Source organism: Microtus pennsylvanicus, chromosome 17 (assembly GCF_037038515.1).
Source record: "Microtus pennsylvanicus isolate mMicPen1 chromosome 17, mMicPen1.hap1, whole genome shotgun sequence".
In the NCBI taxonomy this organism is placed as follows: domain Eukaryota; kingdom Metazoa; phylum Chordata; class Mammalia; order Rodentia; family Cricetidae; genus Microtus; species Microtus pennsylvanicus.
The window spans coordinates 34,572,599-34,587,998 of record NC_134595.1 but is presented as its reverse complement, the minus strand read 5'-3'; the positions used below and the strand labels follow the sequence as shown (position 1 = coordinate 34,587,998).

The following is a 15,400-nucleotide window of genomic DNA, read 5'->3' as shown; positions in this document are numbered from 1 at the left end:
ACCAACATGGAACAGGGGCCTGGGGAGCAGCCCTCAAGGACCCCGAAGAAGAAGGTCGAGGCTCAACCAGAGACCCCGAATCAAACTATCTCGGGTCGCGGTCGAGTGCTGCTAATAAGAGAGTTCTTGAAGCAGGAAGAGAGCTACACGACCCTGCAGAACTTTCCGGGTCAGCCTCCGACGGATCCGAATGCTGAGCCCGCCGACAGCCAAGCAACTGACTGCCAAAGTAGTTCCAGCAGTACCAGGCGGGGACTCAAGCGTACCGGTAACTGCTTGGCAGACAGCCCAGAAGCCCCGGCCGCCAAATACAAGCGCCGCTCGGAGAAGCCGGAGAAGCCGGAAAAGCCAGAGAAGCAGCAGCTCTCGAATCTCAATGAAAAGGACTCGCCCGATTACGAGGCATCTCGAGATCTAAACCGGGCTTCCTGCTCGGAGACGGCTGAGATTGCCGAAGTAGGCTCGGAGCCCGGCAAGCAGCTGCTCCTGGTGCTGTGCCACGCGTCGGCGCTGGACACGCAGCTGCCCCGGCTGCAGCTGCTCCTGCAGCAGGTGCGCGCCCAGGACCGCCGCCCGCCAGCCGCGCTCCTCGGGATCCTCGTGCAGCCGCGGCCGGATGAGGAGGCAGAGTCGCGCCGCCGTCTGGAGGACCTGCTCTGCAGCGTTTTCGCTTCGGAGAATCCAGGGGTCGAGGTGCACACAGCAGTGTTCTGCCCCAGCCGCTCCCAGGGTGTCCTGGACGTTCAGCGCGCTGCCAGTCAGGGGCACGTGGGCCCCCTAGTGGATCGTCAGACCCAGACGGATGGTGAGGAGCCCGAGGGTGGAGACTGGGACTGTTGTTCCCGAGAAGTGGGCAAATCCCTGACCTCACTGCCCCGTGTTGACACCTCCAGAAGTTTGGGGTGCAATCTGGATGGTAATAAACCAGCGTCCTTTTCCCAAAATGTGCGGGCTGGGACTATCTGAAGTGTTCAAGTTAACCCGGAGGGGTCACCTCTCCCACCCATCTGCCCTACCCACAGCTTAGGAGAAACCATGATGCGGTGTTGTGGGATCTATAATAGCCCACCCTCTCCTCTCCAAACCCAGGGATGTGCCCTTCCCAGGTCCTTTAGTGGGCTCCTATCTCCTGTAACTCCTTCAGGGGATAAAAATGTCAATAAAAACAGCCTATTGTGAGCCAGCCACTGTGTGAAGGGCTCTCACCTCCAGGCTTCACAACAGCCCTCTAAGGTTGGGACTTCAGGAGAGTTAACTGGTTTAAAACTGCAATTTTACTCAAAGCCCCTAATACCCTCCCTGTGGCCCTGGGGGCTAATTTGAGGCCTAGGGTCCTTGAGCAGTAGACTCTTAACATGAGTTTCCAGCACTCTGTTTCCAGAAGCCCCTTTTGGGGACAGCGCAGAGACCAGAAAAGCGTTCTGAGCGCAGAAGCCTTGGTGTCCCGTTACAGAGGCTCTGCCGTCTTTCAGCTAGTGGCCAAGCTCCCTCTCTTTAGACCAATTACCCTCCCGCGTGACACTCAAGGATGGAGGGCTGCTTGGTGCCATATTCAGCACCAAGAGGCTAGCTTCGAAATAAATGGGGACACACTCATTCTCGTGTCCCGAGCACACTGAAAGGTCAGAACCTCAGGGACAGTTGAAGGATAGGGTATGATCACTTTGGGATAGGGTATGATCCCTCTTAAGACCTTGTCACCTCACTACCTATCCCCTCAACCTTTTAAACCCATTCTTTTCCTAAATAGCCACTGACAGGGCTATGTTTCACATGGATAGTTTTAGTGTGCCTGGTTAAGAAAAGCCCCCCCGCTCCGTGGGTCATTCCGATTGTGCCTCTCAGGGGGGGACTACAAAAATCCTAGTCCGTCTTTGGCAACGGCCTCTTAGTAGGGAGTCTCCCAACTCTGCCTAGAGCGATTCCCTGTGCTAGTCCTATAACTTTCACTATCAACTCCGACAGCTTGTATAAAACCTGCTGGCTAAGCAAAGCTAGAAGGAGGCAGCTGCACTAACTGCTCTCTAGAGGAGCCAGGCTCTCGGCAGGGAACGAGGAAGACTTCTCCCAGCTTCTGAACCACGCATTTTCTCCTTAATGGGAGAAACATTCCCCAGTCCGAATTCTGCCATCCATCTCCCAGGAACCCAAGCCTGTGTGTCCTGTGCCCTGTGGCCTCTCTTCGGGTGAAATGGAATAGCTGTTGTATGGCTAGTAGGACATTCTACCATATATAAGTCCCTGCCCCTGTTATTCTCAGCCAGGAATAACGTTGCCACCTCCTCAAAGCTCTGGGGATATTTAGCCACACCCAGAGATGTTTCTAGTTATCATGGAGGGGTGCTGACCAGTCAATACCAGAGAGGATGGAGAATTTTCTATGACACGCAGCGCAGCCTCCCCAGGGAGACATTACTCAACTCAGCATCAATCATGGCTGAGGTTGAGAAACTGGCTTAAACCAGGCTGAGATCCTCCATTAATATCTTGCAGTGATGAGCATCATTCAGACTTCCAGTCTCTCTGGTTCTGAATGGCATCCCCTCAACTGGTCCATCATTCTTGCCCTGAGGAAGCCTCCACCTGCCCACTGGACCCTCTTACTCCAAACCAAACACACACACACACACACACACACACACACACACCGATGCCACTGATCCAAGTTTCTCAAGTTTCTAATTCTCCATACCTTTCTTCAATCTTTTCATGCAATAAACTTTTTTTTTCAATTCGTTAATTTCAAAGCCTGTATAATCTGCCTGCTAGATTCACAAAGAAAAAGAACCCTTAACTGGAATTTAGTCCTAAGTGTGCCAACAATCAGCTGGGGGTGAAGAGGCATTTGCATGTAACTTAACTTCTCTAAACCTCGGTATCCTTTTCATAAAATAATAATAATATAATTGGCAAAGTCTTTGCTGGCTCTAGAAGCCTGAAGTCAATCCTCTCATTTCATTATTGACATCTGGTCTGGCCTTGGTGTGAAACTGGCTTGCTACCTCTCCCCTGACCTGTGTCAGGTCTCCCCTCCCCAGCAGTTGTGGGACTCTGGGTAGGGCAGGTCACTTACCTACACAGCTTACCTAGTTAACTGAGGAAGTTCTGTCTCTCACGAAGAGCACATTTTCTGCTGTGGTGGGTGACATTTAGGCTGTATTTTCAAAATGCCTTTCCCGCTTCCATCCTAAAATGAAAGTCACATTGTTGATTTTGAGGAAGATTCATGGTCTATTTGACCCATCCAGGCTCTTGGGAGGTAGTACATCTGTTTCACGAATGTAATGAGCTTCAGAAATTATCTGTTTTCTGTGAGTTGGCTTAAAGTAGAATTCTTGGTCAAATTCAAGGGTTCATATAAAAATTCAGACACACACGTACCCATGTACACCACACACACACACACACACACACTGTCCCTGGTCCCCTCCCAGGACGAGGAGGAGAAGGAATTTCAGAGATGACAGAAGGCAGTGGGCCCTAGGAGGTAAAGTGTTAAAAGAAGCCAAATCTTCAGAAAAGTTCCCTGAAAACTTACTTAAACAAATGGCGACCATAGATGTTTGTGTTTGGGGACAGACATGTGGAAACCAGTGACAGAGCTAAGAGTTCCATCCAAAATGTCTCCCGTGGACCCAGGAACACGCAGTGGAAAGGTGCCCCAAACTGGTGCTCTAGTCACAGAACCAAGGGGATCCAGCTGTCCTAGGCCCACTGTCTTAATCAGGCCCTGAAGAGATAGGGCTGCTGCTGCCCCCTGCCTGTTCCGGCGAGAAGTCCTGGAAGAGACAAGATGATCCAGTGAAGACTGCCAGAGCCCTAGCCTTGGGATCCACCCTGGCTTTTGTGACCTCACAGGAGGAGGTATGGGTGACTCTTGTCTGGGGGACCTTGCTCCAGTCAAAGACCAGAGCCGTACAGGTAAGGGAGACGACCTCCCTAGGGAGGAAGCCAGGAAATTCACAGCTCCATGTAGCTCCTCCGTGTTAGCCTAGAAGGATCACCATGAAGAAGGTCAAGAAGAAAAAGTCCGATTCCAGGCGCCGCAGGGATTCCATTTCACGGCCGGCTAGCTCCGACTCCTCACAGCCTCCCAGCTCGGAAACCCCACCGACATGCCCAGAGCCCACCTTGCCACCGCCGCAGCCACAGCCCTGCCAGGAGCCCACCCCACCACAACTTAACCCTGAACCTCTACTGCAACCGCCTTCACCCCCAGCTCTCCCAGCTGCAGAACGCCGGGCCTCGACGCCATGCCTGCTACCTGCACAGGTTGAACCCAAATCAAGCTGGGAAACCAGGAAACCAGGTGGGCGGACTTCCTGTTTGAGTACTTCTATCCTTCTCGCTGATGGGGTCCCAGACCCCAGTTCTTGTATGATGTTGGTGTACAGTTAGTATGTTACCTGAGGCCATGTTTATGAAGGATGAAGGGGGAGTAACTACCAGAGAGGCCAGAATTCCTGGGTTTTGTCATTCCATACATCCGAGGTCTCACTGGTTACTATGAATACATAGTAACGTTAAACTTGGCTCTATGGTGAGATTCTCTCCTTAGCAATCAGTCAACAACTATTTAGAAATTAAAGACAAACTGTCTAGAAGAAGTGAGGCTGTCATATGCCTTAAGACTACATTTTTGTCGGGCTCTTCTCATGAGAAACCTGACTAGCACAAAGAAGATAGCCCAGAGTGAGGCGACAATTTTTGAGAGAACTGGGGTTTCCTGTTTATCAGGTGGAAGATGGGAGAAAAGTTTTTCCATGTTGTCCCAAGAGGTCTGACCTTGAACCCACAGAGAGGATAGTGTAATAACATCCAGGATTCCTGGCTAAATTCTAACTTCAGATAAACCACATAATGTTAGTATATGTGTTTCAAATAAGCATCCTGTATTTCTGTTTGCTAAGTTGTCAACCTTTCCCACAGAAGAGACTAGAGAAGAATCTGATCAATGTTTAAAACAAACAAAGCAACAACAACAACAACAAAATAACATTTTGTAGCCATCAGCTCTGTCTACAATTAAACCGCTGGCTGACTGCCAAAAAGCGATCCCCATCTGCTTGGATAGCCAATGAGAGGCCAAACTTTGGACAGTATGAAGGGGACTAAAGTGGAGCTGGGATGCTTCAGACTGCTAAAGACAATGGCGATAGCCAATCAAACTGCCCGCAGGCTATTCTTTCAGTATCTGGCACTCAAGCTCAGCCAACTAACTTAATCATCTTATCTGATGATACTGCAGGGATGGTATTATTTCTTTGCCCATTTTATAGATAAGGAAACCAGGGTTTAAACTAGCTAACAGGCCCTGGAGTAGCCGTTGGTACTGCTGAAAAGGGGACTTCATTCTATTCTGACTCCAGAATCCTTACCCTTAACCACAGCTAACCTTCCAATGCCAAGAAACCAGCTAGTCTCTCAAGAAGCACATCTTTCTCTGACCTTTCCTTGAGCTGCGACGGGGTGCTCTGTGTCCTTGAGCAGGCCACGATCTGTGGGCCACAGCAATCCTAAGACAGTCTGAGTCAAAAGTTAATGAGAGTTCTAAATCCAAGGACTTGCCAGGACACCAATGCCTCTGTGATTAAACACCACGTCCTTGACCTGTGGTGGTTGGATGTGACGTGAGCATGAACCATGGAGACAAACATTTCTGGATGATGACCTCAGAACTGGTGTCACCAGTAGAAGGCAAACTGTGCTGTTGCCAATCTTTTAAGTCTTGAAGCAGTCACTTATAAGGCAGTGGGGTATTGAAGGGGTGAAGAGGAGGCCCACGGCATTTGTTAACTTTCTCATCACTGTGACCAAATGTATGAAACAGCCAAAAGGATGAATTATTCATGTTGGTTCACAGTTTTAAGGTTATCCTTGCATCATGGCAAGAAATAGCTCAGAGTAAAGCAGCCAGGAAGTGGAGAAAGGAAGGACAAGAAGGACAGACATATCCTGCAAAGACGTATCCTGGTATATCTTCCTGTTAGGCTCCACCTCCTACCTTTTATTAACTCCCAATAAGGCTACATTGTGAATCCATGGAAGGGATTAATCCGTTCATTAGATCAGAGCCTCCACAGATCTAATTTTTCTCCAGAAACACTTAATAGATGCACCCAGGGGTGCGCATTACAGACAACCTTGGCGTTTTCCAACCAGTCAAGTTGATGAGATTCACCGTCACGTTCATTGAGGTTATAGTGGGCACCTCATGTTGCTTCCCAGGGAATAGTCCCCCTCTGAGAAAGAGCAGGCAGAAAGGTTGGAAATAGGGGCTGAAGACTTTTAAATATATAATGTCACTTTCTATAACCATACCTTTTTAACGCAAAATAATGTTGACTCAAAGCAGTACCAATCCTCCGTTACAGTGACATCATTAAAAATGACAATAACATGTTGGAGATTTAGAATTCAGAATATACACTGTTAGTAGGATTGTAGAGTGAGATGGGTATTCCTGGGAAGCAAGCTGGACGTTACCATGTGACCCATTCCATATCTGAGTATCCACAAGAGAGAATTAAAACCACACCCAGACAGAAACCTGTATGTGAACGTCCTAACAGCACTGTTGATAATAGCTAAAAGTTGGAAACAATCCAGTGCCCACCACATGATGAATGGGTAGTGATTAAATGTGGTATAAAATATCAGAATACAATGAAACACTACTTGCAAAGGAAAAATTATGTGCTTTATGGATAACCTCTACAACACAAGTGAACCTTAAAATATTAGTCTAGAGAAGCCAATCCTCCCAAGAGTTAATATATATTGTTTGATTTCATTTGCAAAATGCCCAGAATAGGTTAATCTGTTGCCTGGGATAGGAAAGAGAGAAGTGGGGGTGTCTGATGATAGGGTGAGGTTTCTTCTTCAGGAGATGGAAGTGTCCCAAAGCTATATAGTTGTGATGGTCACACAACTTCACAAACATACTAAAGTCACCTAGCACACTAATAGTAAATTAAAGGACTTGGAGAGTTATATCTCAATTTCAACTTTTTAAGCTGAAAAATAAAAGCATTATTTGTAGAATCCTTGCTTTCCCCATTCCAAGAAAACCATGTGTTCTATAGACAGACTAAGCAGGAAGTGTACTGAACCTGCTGGCTGACTAACCGGCTTTACAGCACTGAAGACTGAAGCCCTTGTCAAACCCAGTTGGAATTATCCACTAAAAACCAGCTTGGCCAGAAACAAAGGGTAACATCTTCCAGTTCTGCTAAGTCAGGTCCCAGAAGAACACAGAAATGGTAGGATTAGGGAACTGTTTCTGCAGGAATAAAGCGATGTAATGTTTGCCTTCAGGATAAACTGGTGCCCACGACGTACATGAAATAAAACAACACCAACTCCAGGACTCTCGTTGCAGCCTCTCATGGGCAGTACCATCGCCTGCTCGCATCACTTCCTACCAGTTCCATAGGAAGGACTTCCACTGACTTAAAAGTTAGAGATCTTGCTCTCAGCACTCGGGAGCCAAAGGCAGGATCTCTGAGGCCAGCCTGATCTACAGAACGAGTTCCAAGACAGCCAGGGCTGTCCCCCTTGTGTTTGAGAAGGGACAGCCCTGTAGGCTAGCTGCCTTCTTATCGTTCAATCTCACACCTTTGGGGTTTCCTGTGGTAACACTGCAGCTGCCGCGTGTGACTTCTAGGGTTGTCCTCAAGACTGGGCCCCATCCCCAGGAACATGGTGCCGCCCTCATTTCTCTCGTTCTCTGTCCAGCAGTGCCTCTGACCTATGTGGCTCCACGCTCCTGTTCCTGTATGGCCTGCCCTGGCAGCTCTGCTTGTATGCGTCGTCAGGGGCTGTGTCACAACCGCATCTTCGATGTCCTCCTGCCTCGGGACTGGCAAGCCATGCCGGGGAGAGGATTCCCAAACCTTCTCACCTTCTACAGGTTCCCAAGCAAGTGGGAGGGATAAAGCCTTGAGCGTAGAGTTCCCAGGGCCAGGCTCCGTCCTCAGACCTTAGTAGCAATCATGTGTAATAAATTCCTTCAGAAACCATAGGTCTTTCCAAAGGAAAGCTTTCCCCTCTAAATATCCAATTCTGCTTTCGTGGGCAGACTCTTGTGGTACCTTTTCTCTTTTCCACAGAAGCCCTCACTCCTGAGAGCACCCCTCCACCTAGCCTATATATATAAACTCCAGTCACCTGGGAGCCTTATGATTACATGTTGGTTGTCCATTCGCTTCCTTTTTTTGGTTCATACCATACATAGGGAGCATCTATTTAGCACACTGTATGTGAATTATCCCTGGAACTCATCGATAAACCTGATTATAACTCACACGCCCCTTCTACTAATAATAACAAAACCTGCCCCATTCAGAGTATGCCGTGCTGTTACCACGAACATCCATAAGGGTCATATGTTCCAGACTGGTCTGTTATTGCCAGCCCCTCCTCCATCATGGCATCACCTTTGCCTTGATGTTCCTCAGCAGAAATGTATCTAGCCACTGTCACTCATGGGAAGACCCTCGTCCATGTTAAGACCAGACTGAAGATGTCTTCATTCTTGCAGGGCTGCTGGGTTACTTGTTGGGGCTAAGAGAGGGGCCTCTACCCAGATGATCAGTCCCACTTGTGCTCAAGATGTCACAAAAGCCCCTGGCAAAGGGCCTTCCACGTGGAGGCCTTCTATCTTACATCAGGAGTGCGGCTCACTGTCCCACATTCTTCTCCTCTCCTTACCCTTGCCAGCTCCCTCTCCTGCAGAATATGAAACACACACACGGGGGGGGGGGGGGGGCTGCTCTAGGGAACAGAACATGCCTGGTATCAGAGATACCAGCTAGTCAATCTCGTCCCATCCATCTGCTGCCAGGTGGTGATTGGGTTCCCATGGGTAAAAAGAATCAAAGTCTGCTCTAGCTGGATGCTAGGCGCTATGAGAGTCACCTAAACAAGATCTTCACCTTTCCGACGTGTTCAACCCGGGCGGTAGCTAAGACACATGCATTTAGAAACCTCTACACAAAACACGTAGTGTTGGGTCCAGGAGGGCGCCTGGGAATTTTAGACTAAGACAGCGCCATGTCAGGGTCCACAGCATTGTGTGCCCAGTGTATGAGCCAACTCCAAAAGCGTCCTGGGGTCCTCTACTGCTTAAGATGAAGAGGAGGGGTCTTTTAAGCTGTAGAAAAAAAAAACAAAACAACATTCAGACTTAGGAAAGCGAGGGAAAGAGGCCTGGATCCCATGGCCAGGGAGAGACTCATGGTTTTTATTTCGTTTCCCAAGGGAAAGACTGCGTCCACAGTCTTTACCTTTTCAGAGGACTTAAAATAGGCATTCATGTTAGACAAGGATCCCTGCTTTGGTCAGCTTCCTCTCAGACGGGCTGCTTCATTTCCGGGATGTCTTCCATTTACTAGTACACTGTTTTGCTGTCCCAGTGGTTGCAAGGGTGTCTCTAATCTGTGCTTTCCTGATATCTAAATGTCTCTGAAATGCCTCCGAGAGTTGTTGTGAAGCTTAAAGGGGACGTTGAGTGGGGGGGGTGTCTGGTACCTGGCCCGGCACATCATGGTCTGGACCACCCTCATCCTATCACCCCTCTAGGCATCAGGCCTAGGCCAGCCCACCTTCATGCCCCAGGGGTCTTGCTGGAAGCTTTGAAGGAAGGGGCGGGGGCACTCGTTAGGATACCCTTTCCTTCCTTTAGAAGGACGATGGGACCCTCTAAGTTCCATTGTCTCCTTCCAGGACACAGACACTAAACTTTTCTCCCCCAACCCCCCTTCCTGCTGTGCTTTGCAGAAAACCCTCAAGGAAATACTGCACTTCCCGTAACGCACATACTTCAGACTCTCGGGACTGTTGCTGTGTCACTGGGGGCCCTGGGAGCTGCCTACTTCATCGCTGAATCCTTGTGAACTGAACCCCAGGCCCATGGTCCGGCAGGTAGGAGGATCTCCGTGTTTCTTTCCTCTAGATAGAGCTATCTCAAGGTGGACTAGGCCTTCAGCCTGTCAGGGAAAGCTCATCATCTAGGCAACTCATTCCTGACTCAAGATAGGCTGTCCCGGGACCATTTATGAGAACCATCAGGACAAACTCCTACCTTCTCTCTCGTCCCCTGCCCTGCTATGGCTTCCCTAGCCCTATGGAAAGAAGTAGCATGGTTGGGGTTAGGTTGCTCACAATTTGCAGTCTTTCTTAGAATGTTTAAGAAAACTGGCTACCCTTCTCAACATCTCTAGTCCTACCTCTCTTTGGTGGCTTAGCTCCCTCGGTGTACCCCCCAACTCCAGTGACTGTTTCCACTCACACCAATGTCCTCCAGCCTGTTCCACAAGGTTCTTTGGAATGTGTGTGATCTCTCCTGCTCCTTATATCACACCATCTCTGAGTATGGGGATGTCTTCAAACGCCATTCCGTTTCACCTGAGCCCCCTGAGCCCCAGAAGCAGAGCCAGAAACAAGGACTGGATACACCCGATACCTTAAGGAAGTACTCTCAGGAGAAAGCCAAGGTGGGTGGGAAGGCAAGAGCAAGAAGGGAAGGCCTCAACCTAGCTCCATGGAGCCCCAGAATGTTATTTGTACAATAGAGCCGCTCCCTCAAGAGACATAAGGCTTCTCCTTCCATGTCCCTGTGCCCCTCGATCAGTATGGGACTGTAGGGGTGTAGGGAGCAAATTTGGGTCTTGGTGGAAAAATCAGTTCCTCATCCTGAGTGCCAGCCACTGGAGGAAGGAGTAGCCCTTGGTCATCAGCAGCCAAAATCTACCATTCAAAGAGCCAATGCATCTGCTGAGAAGGGAACTGGGTGAAGTGATCGCCAAGAGCACCCACGGTCATCCCAATAGCTAGGTCTTGATCAATGAATGCTTTAAAAGTGATGGTTGAGGGAGGGAGCGAGAGCCAAGGGAGATATTTCAACCTGACCCTGAGCCGTCTATCATCCATAGGAGTGGATGGGTGATAACTGAAGTCAAACACAGGTCTGTGAAGCAATGCTTAAAATATTTAAATATCCAAATCCTGCAAATGGCCCCAGTGGGGGTCATTTTGCCAGAGCTCCTGATGTCCAATCAAGAGTTATCTGAGGAATAGTAAACCACCCTGCCCTCCAGGAAATAGCGCATGCAGCACCTAAGAGCCTTGGCTTCCCTCTTCTTGCTGGGAGTGAGCAGGAGTTTGAGGGAGATAGTTGGCGTCTGCTGTGTTTTGTTATCATACCAGCATGGCACCAGAAAAGTTGCTGGATTTGGAGTTAACGTGACAATCTCCAGTCTAGACTGTGCTGTTTGGATTCGGTGTTAGATGCATGTTCTTAACTTCTCTGTCAGTGTTATCTCTAGTGGAGAGTATCAGCTCTCTCTGAAAACCACGGACATGAGGAGTCAAAGAGAGAGACTCAGAGGTGCCCTGTTCAGGGCCATGCCCCAGGGTGGGGATGACAGTGGCACTAGCCACATAAAGGATGCAAGCATTTCATCTGTGAGATTTCTTGCAGCATCACTGCTTAGAAATATGGGTTCTGCAAGCATGCAGACTTAGGGTTAGATGTTCCTTTGGCATCCAGTGCCTGGAGCCTGGGGCAGTTTCTGGCATCTCATTCTCTTCCCGTTAAGTGGAGATAATACCAGCAGAACTCTCTTGTTGGGAAGACTGAATTTTAAAAACTGGTAATGGCGAGATGTCTCAGTAAGTGAAGTATTTGCCTGGCAAGCATGAGGATCTAAGTTCAAATCCCCATCACCCATGTAAAAAGCCAGAACCAACAGTGTGATCCCGATGCTGGAAACTTGCAGGCAGAAGGATTCTTAGGGCTCTCGGGTCAGTCAGTCTAGTCGATCCCTGATCTCTAGGTTCAGCGAGAGACTATACCTTGTCTCAAAATAAGAAGAAAAGCAATTGAGGAAGACTCATCGTGTTGACCTCTGCCTTCTGTACATATATGTCAATCTGCATACATGCAGAGACAGATGGGTGGAGAGGGAAGGGGGAAGAAAGAAGAGGAAGAGAAAGAAGAGGAAGAGAAGGAAGAAGAGGAGGAGAAAAGGAGGAATTTGAATTCTAAGATGATTGACTTTTTTACAAAAAGCATTTAGTTGTTGAACCCACATAGGGAAGACTGTTAAAGTGGAAAGTTGTCTAGATAGACGGCAAGAGATTGATTAAGCTAATAACTGTGTCACTTACCTATTATTTATCTTTCCTTACAGATCCAGTGTCCATCAAAGGATCTCACTTGTCACCAAAATAGAGAAAGAAAAATATCTTGTCTCTTTTCATCATTTTATTTTTTTATTTTTGAGACAAGGACTTCCTACGTAGTCCAGGATAGCCATTAACTCCTAATCTTCCTAGCAGAGCCTGCAGAATGCTAGGGTTTCAGGTGTGTGCCACCAGACCCAGGTAGAAATCTGTCTTCAGTGTGTTTTACTCAGAAATATAAAAGTTGGATCCGGCACCCAGTCATGGAGGTAAGAGCCTTGAGGATGTTTCAGTCTGAGTAGGAACCTACCATTCCTGGCTTGGCCTCTCACTAGGGAGAACCACACTGCACACATTCAACTGGACAATGTGTTTCTACTTTTCTCACTCTAAAAGCAAGAACGACCAGGCTCAATTCAACGCCTAATTTAACTGGTCAGCCGCACATCAGGCCAGTCAACAAGGGCAGGAGGGACAAGCTAGTAAAAAGCCTGTGTCCTGGGAGGCAAGGGCCCTGAACCTAGCAGGGCTATCTCTAGGAAATGGCCCCTCTCAGCATTACTTGTGATGGGGTCCTGATCTGTTTACACCCTGTGACTACTTCTGGTCAGTGCTGGGTGGCTTTTTCTTCTAATTCTTAAACTGTCAGGTAGAATCTTAGTCTACAGTAATCCCAGCAAATACTCCTGGAAGAGGCAGGTATTACTTGGAAGGGAGACAGACAGCACTGGAGACAGTGGCCTCCGCAGGCAGCTGGAGCCAGACCCTGCTGGTGCCACCTTGGAAGACGGCAGTAGACACCGTCAGAATAATCCCACCCAAAAGAAAACTAACAGTGAGTAGCCGCTGCTACCTACTGTTGATGGCGGCCTACCAAGAGGGAGATGGCTGTACTTGCATCCTCAGGAGAGGAATCCTGTAGACAGAGAAGAGTAGATGGCAGAGAACGCCGTGCCCAAGCCTTGTGGGGCAGGTAAGGGTGGGATAAGAACCTGCTGTTCCTCTAAGAGTTGGCCAAGAGGGAAATCTAGCCAGACTGCCCCCAGTGAGGCAGGGGACTGCTCTTCCTGGAGCAGTGGATAGAATTGAGTGGATAGGTCAGGCTAGTTAGTTACAGGAAGTCCCCAGAGCCTGTGAATCTTTAAGGTGATCCAGCAAACACCACTAGTTGAGGGGACAAGTGATCGGAACTGGGGTTCCCTCCCTGAGCCCATAGAAACGTTCTCTGAGAAGTCAGGCTCTTAAAGAATGCAGAACAAGGGACCCAGGAGGATCATGTTTCTGCCCTGTGCTGTGTGTGATATGAAGAATCCCACAGATCTCAGAGACCCTGTGACCACTACCTCCGCAAGGCCCGACTCCTATGACCAAAGACAAACTCCTTTCCCTGGTATATTAATTAGACCCTCTTCTGTTGTAAATGACAACTTGGCAAACCCGTGACCCTGCTTAAACCAGCCCTCTGCCCAGCACACAGGCTTACACAGCTATACTTGGAGCCGCTCGCCCACACAAGTAGTTCTCTCTCTCTTAAGTCTCCCTCGATGCCTCGTGTATCCCAGGCTGGCCGTGTCTTCCAGGACGGTCTCATGTATCCCATATCCCCTCTGTAGGAGGAGACCACATTCCCTGAGGAGACCTTGAATGGATCTCCCTGCCTCCACCTCACAAGCACTAAAATTGCAGGCTTACACCACCATGCACGGTTTATTCAGTACGTGGGATCAAACCCAGGACCTCTCTCATTTTAGACAATCACTTTACCAACTGAGACACATCTCTAGTCCCAGACTGACTTTCGATGCCTGACCACAGACTCCCGGTGGGGCTGCAAGCCGCTAGGAACCAGATCACCTTATATTCCCCATGCATTTATTGGTTGTCCTCCCCTCCCCCTCCCCCAGTCTAAAAGAAACTGCCCACAGCACCTCTGTAATGACTGCCCATTACCCTGTCCCTGAGGCATTGACTGATTTGATGATGCTGGCCACAGGCCTGTTCTAGAAACCAAGATAGATGGGTTCTTCAGTCTGGCTGCTTTTTATTAAACACAACGGGTTTTTTTAGTATTATTATTATTTGTTGTTGTTGTTGTTGTTGTTGAAAAAATTTCCGCCTCCTCCCCGCCTCCCATTTTCCTCCCCCTTCTCACACTCCTCTCCCCCTCCCCCCACTCCTCTCCCCCTCCCTCTCGAGTCTGAAGAGCAGTCCGGATTCCTTGCCCTGTGGGAAGTCCAAGGTCCTGCCCCCCTCCATCCAGGTCCAGGGAAGGCTCCCACAAAGTCAGTTCATGCAGTAGGATCGAAACCCAGTGCTATTGTCCTTGGCATCTCATCAGCCCCCATTGTCTGCCATGTTCAGAGAGTCCGGTTTTATCCCATGCTTATTCAGTCCCAGTCCTGCTGGCCTTGGTGAGCTCCCAATAGATCAGCCCCACTGTCTCAGTGGGTGGGTGCACCCCTCGCGGTCCTGAGTTCCTTGCTCATGTTCTCTCTCCTTCTGCTCCTCATTTGGACCTTGGGAGCTCAGTCCAGTGCTCCAATGTGGGCCTCTGTCTCTATCTCCATCCATCACCAGATGAAGGTTCTATGGTGATATGCAAGATATTCATCAGTATGGCTATAGGATAGGGCCATTTCAGGTTGCCTCTCCTCAGCAACACAACGTTTTGAATTTATATTTCAGTCCTATATGTAGCAGTTGTTCTCTTTTTATTTCTAAGTGTGTCACAATCTATTTCTTCATTCTTCTGCTACTGATATAATGTCATTTTTTCAAGTTAGGGTTCTTAAAATAAATTTAATATGCTTGTGTAATTTTTTTTAATGGGAGCAACGTTTTCATTTCGTTTAAACATCTAGAAAAGAAATTGCTGGGTTTTAGGGTGGGCACAGGCTTAATTGATTTGGTGAGAAATTTTTTGAAGTGTTTGCACCATCTCAGCTTCGTCTACCAGAACTGTGAGTGCTCTGAAGACTCCACACTGCCTAGCCGTTCAGTTAACCAGAGCGTGGTGCTCCTCTAGACAAACAAAAACCTTTCTACTGGCCCACTGTCTAGATCCTTTATTAAGGAATGACAATAAATGTTTAGTTGTGAGAGTGGTTTTATAGTCAGTGTTAAAATAATCATTTATGCTGAGCCAGTGACCTCAGCTGGAGCAGGCCTGAGGCAGCAACCTCCACAGGAGCAGGTACAAGGGAATGACCTCTGA

The 15,400-nt window shown here is 48.6% G+C and overlaps 1 protein-coding gene across 1 annotated transcript; it reads left to right on the top strand.

The window, feature by feature from the left end:
- Spata3 (spermatogenesis associated 3) lies at window positions 1-14,280 on the top strand. Its single transcript, XM_075951305.1, has 3 exons — window positions 1-805; window positions 9,781-9,924; window positions 12,195-14,280. The coding sequence occupies exons 1-2, from the start codon at window positions 7-9 to the stop codon at window positions 9,894-9,896; spliced, it is 915 nt and encodes a 304-aa protein (XP_075807420.1). The 5' UTR covers window positions 1-6; the 3' UTR covers window positions 9,897-9,924; window positions 12,195-14,280.
- The last annotated feature ends 1,120 nt before the right edge of the window (window positions 14,281-15,400 follow it).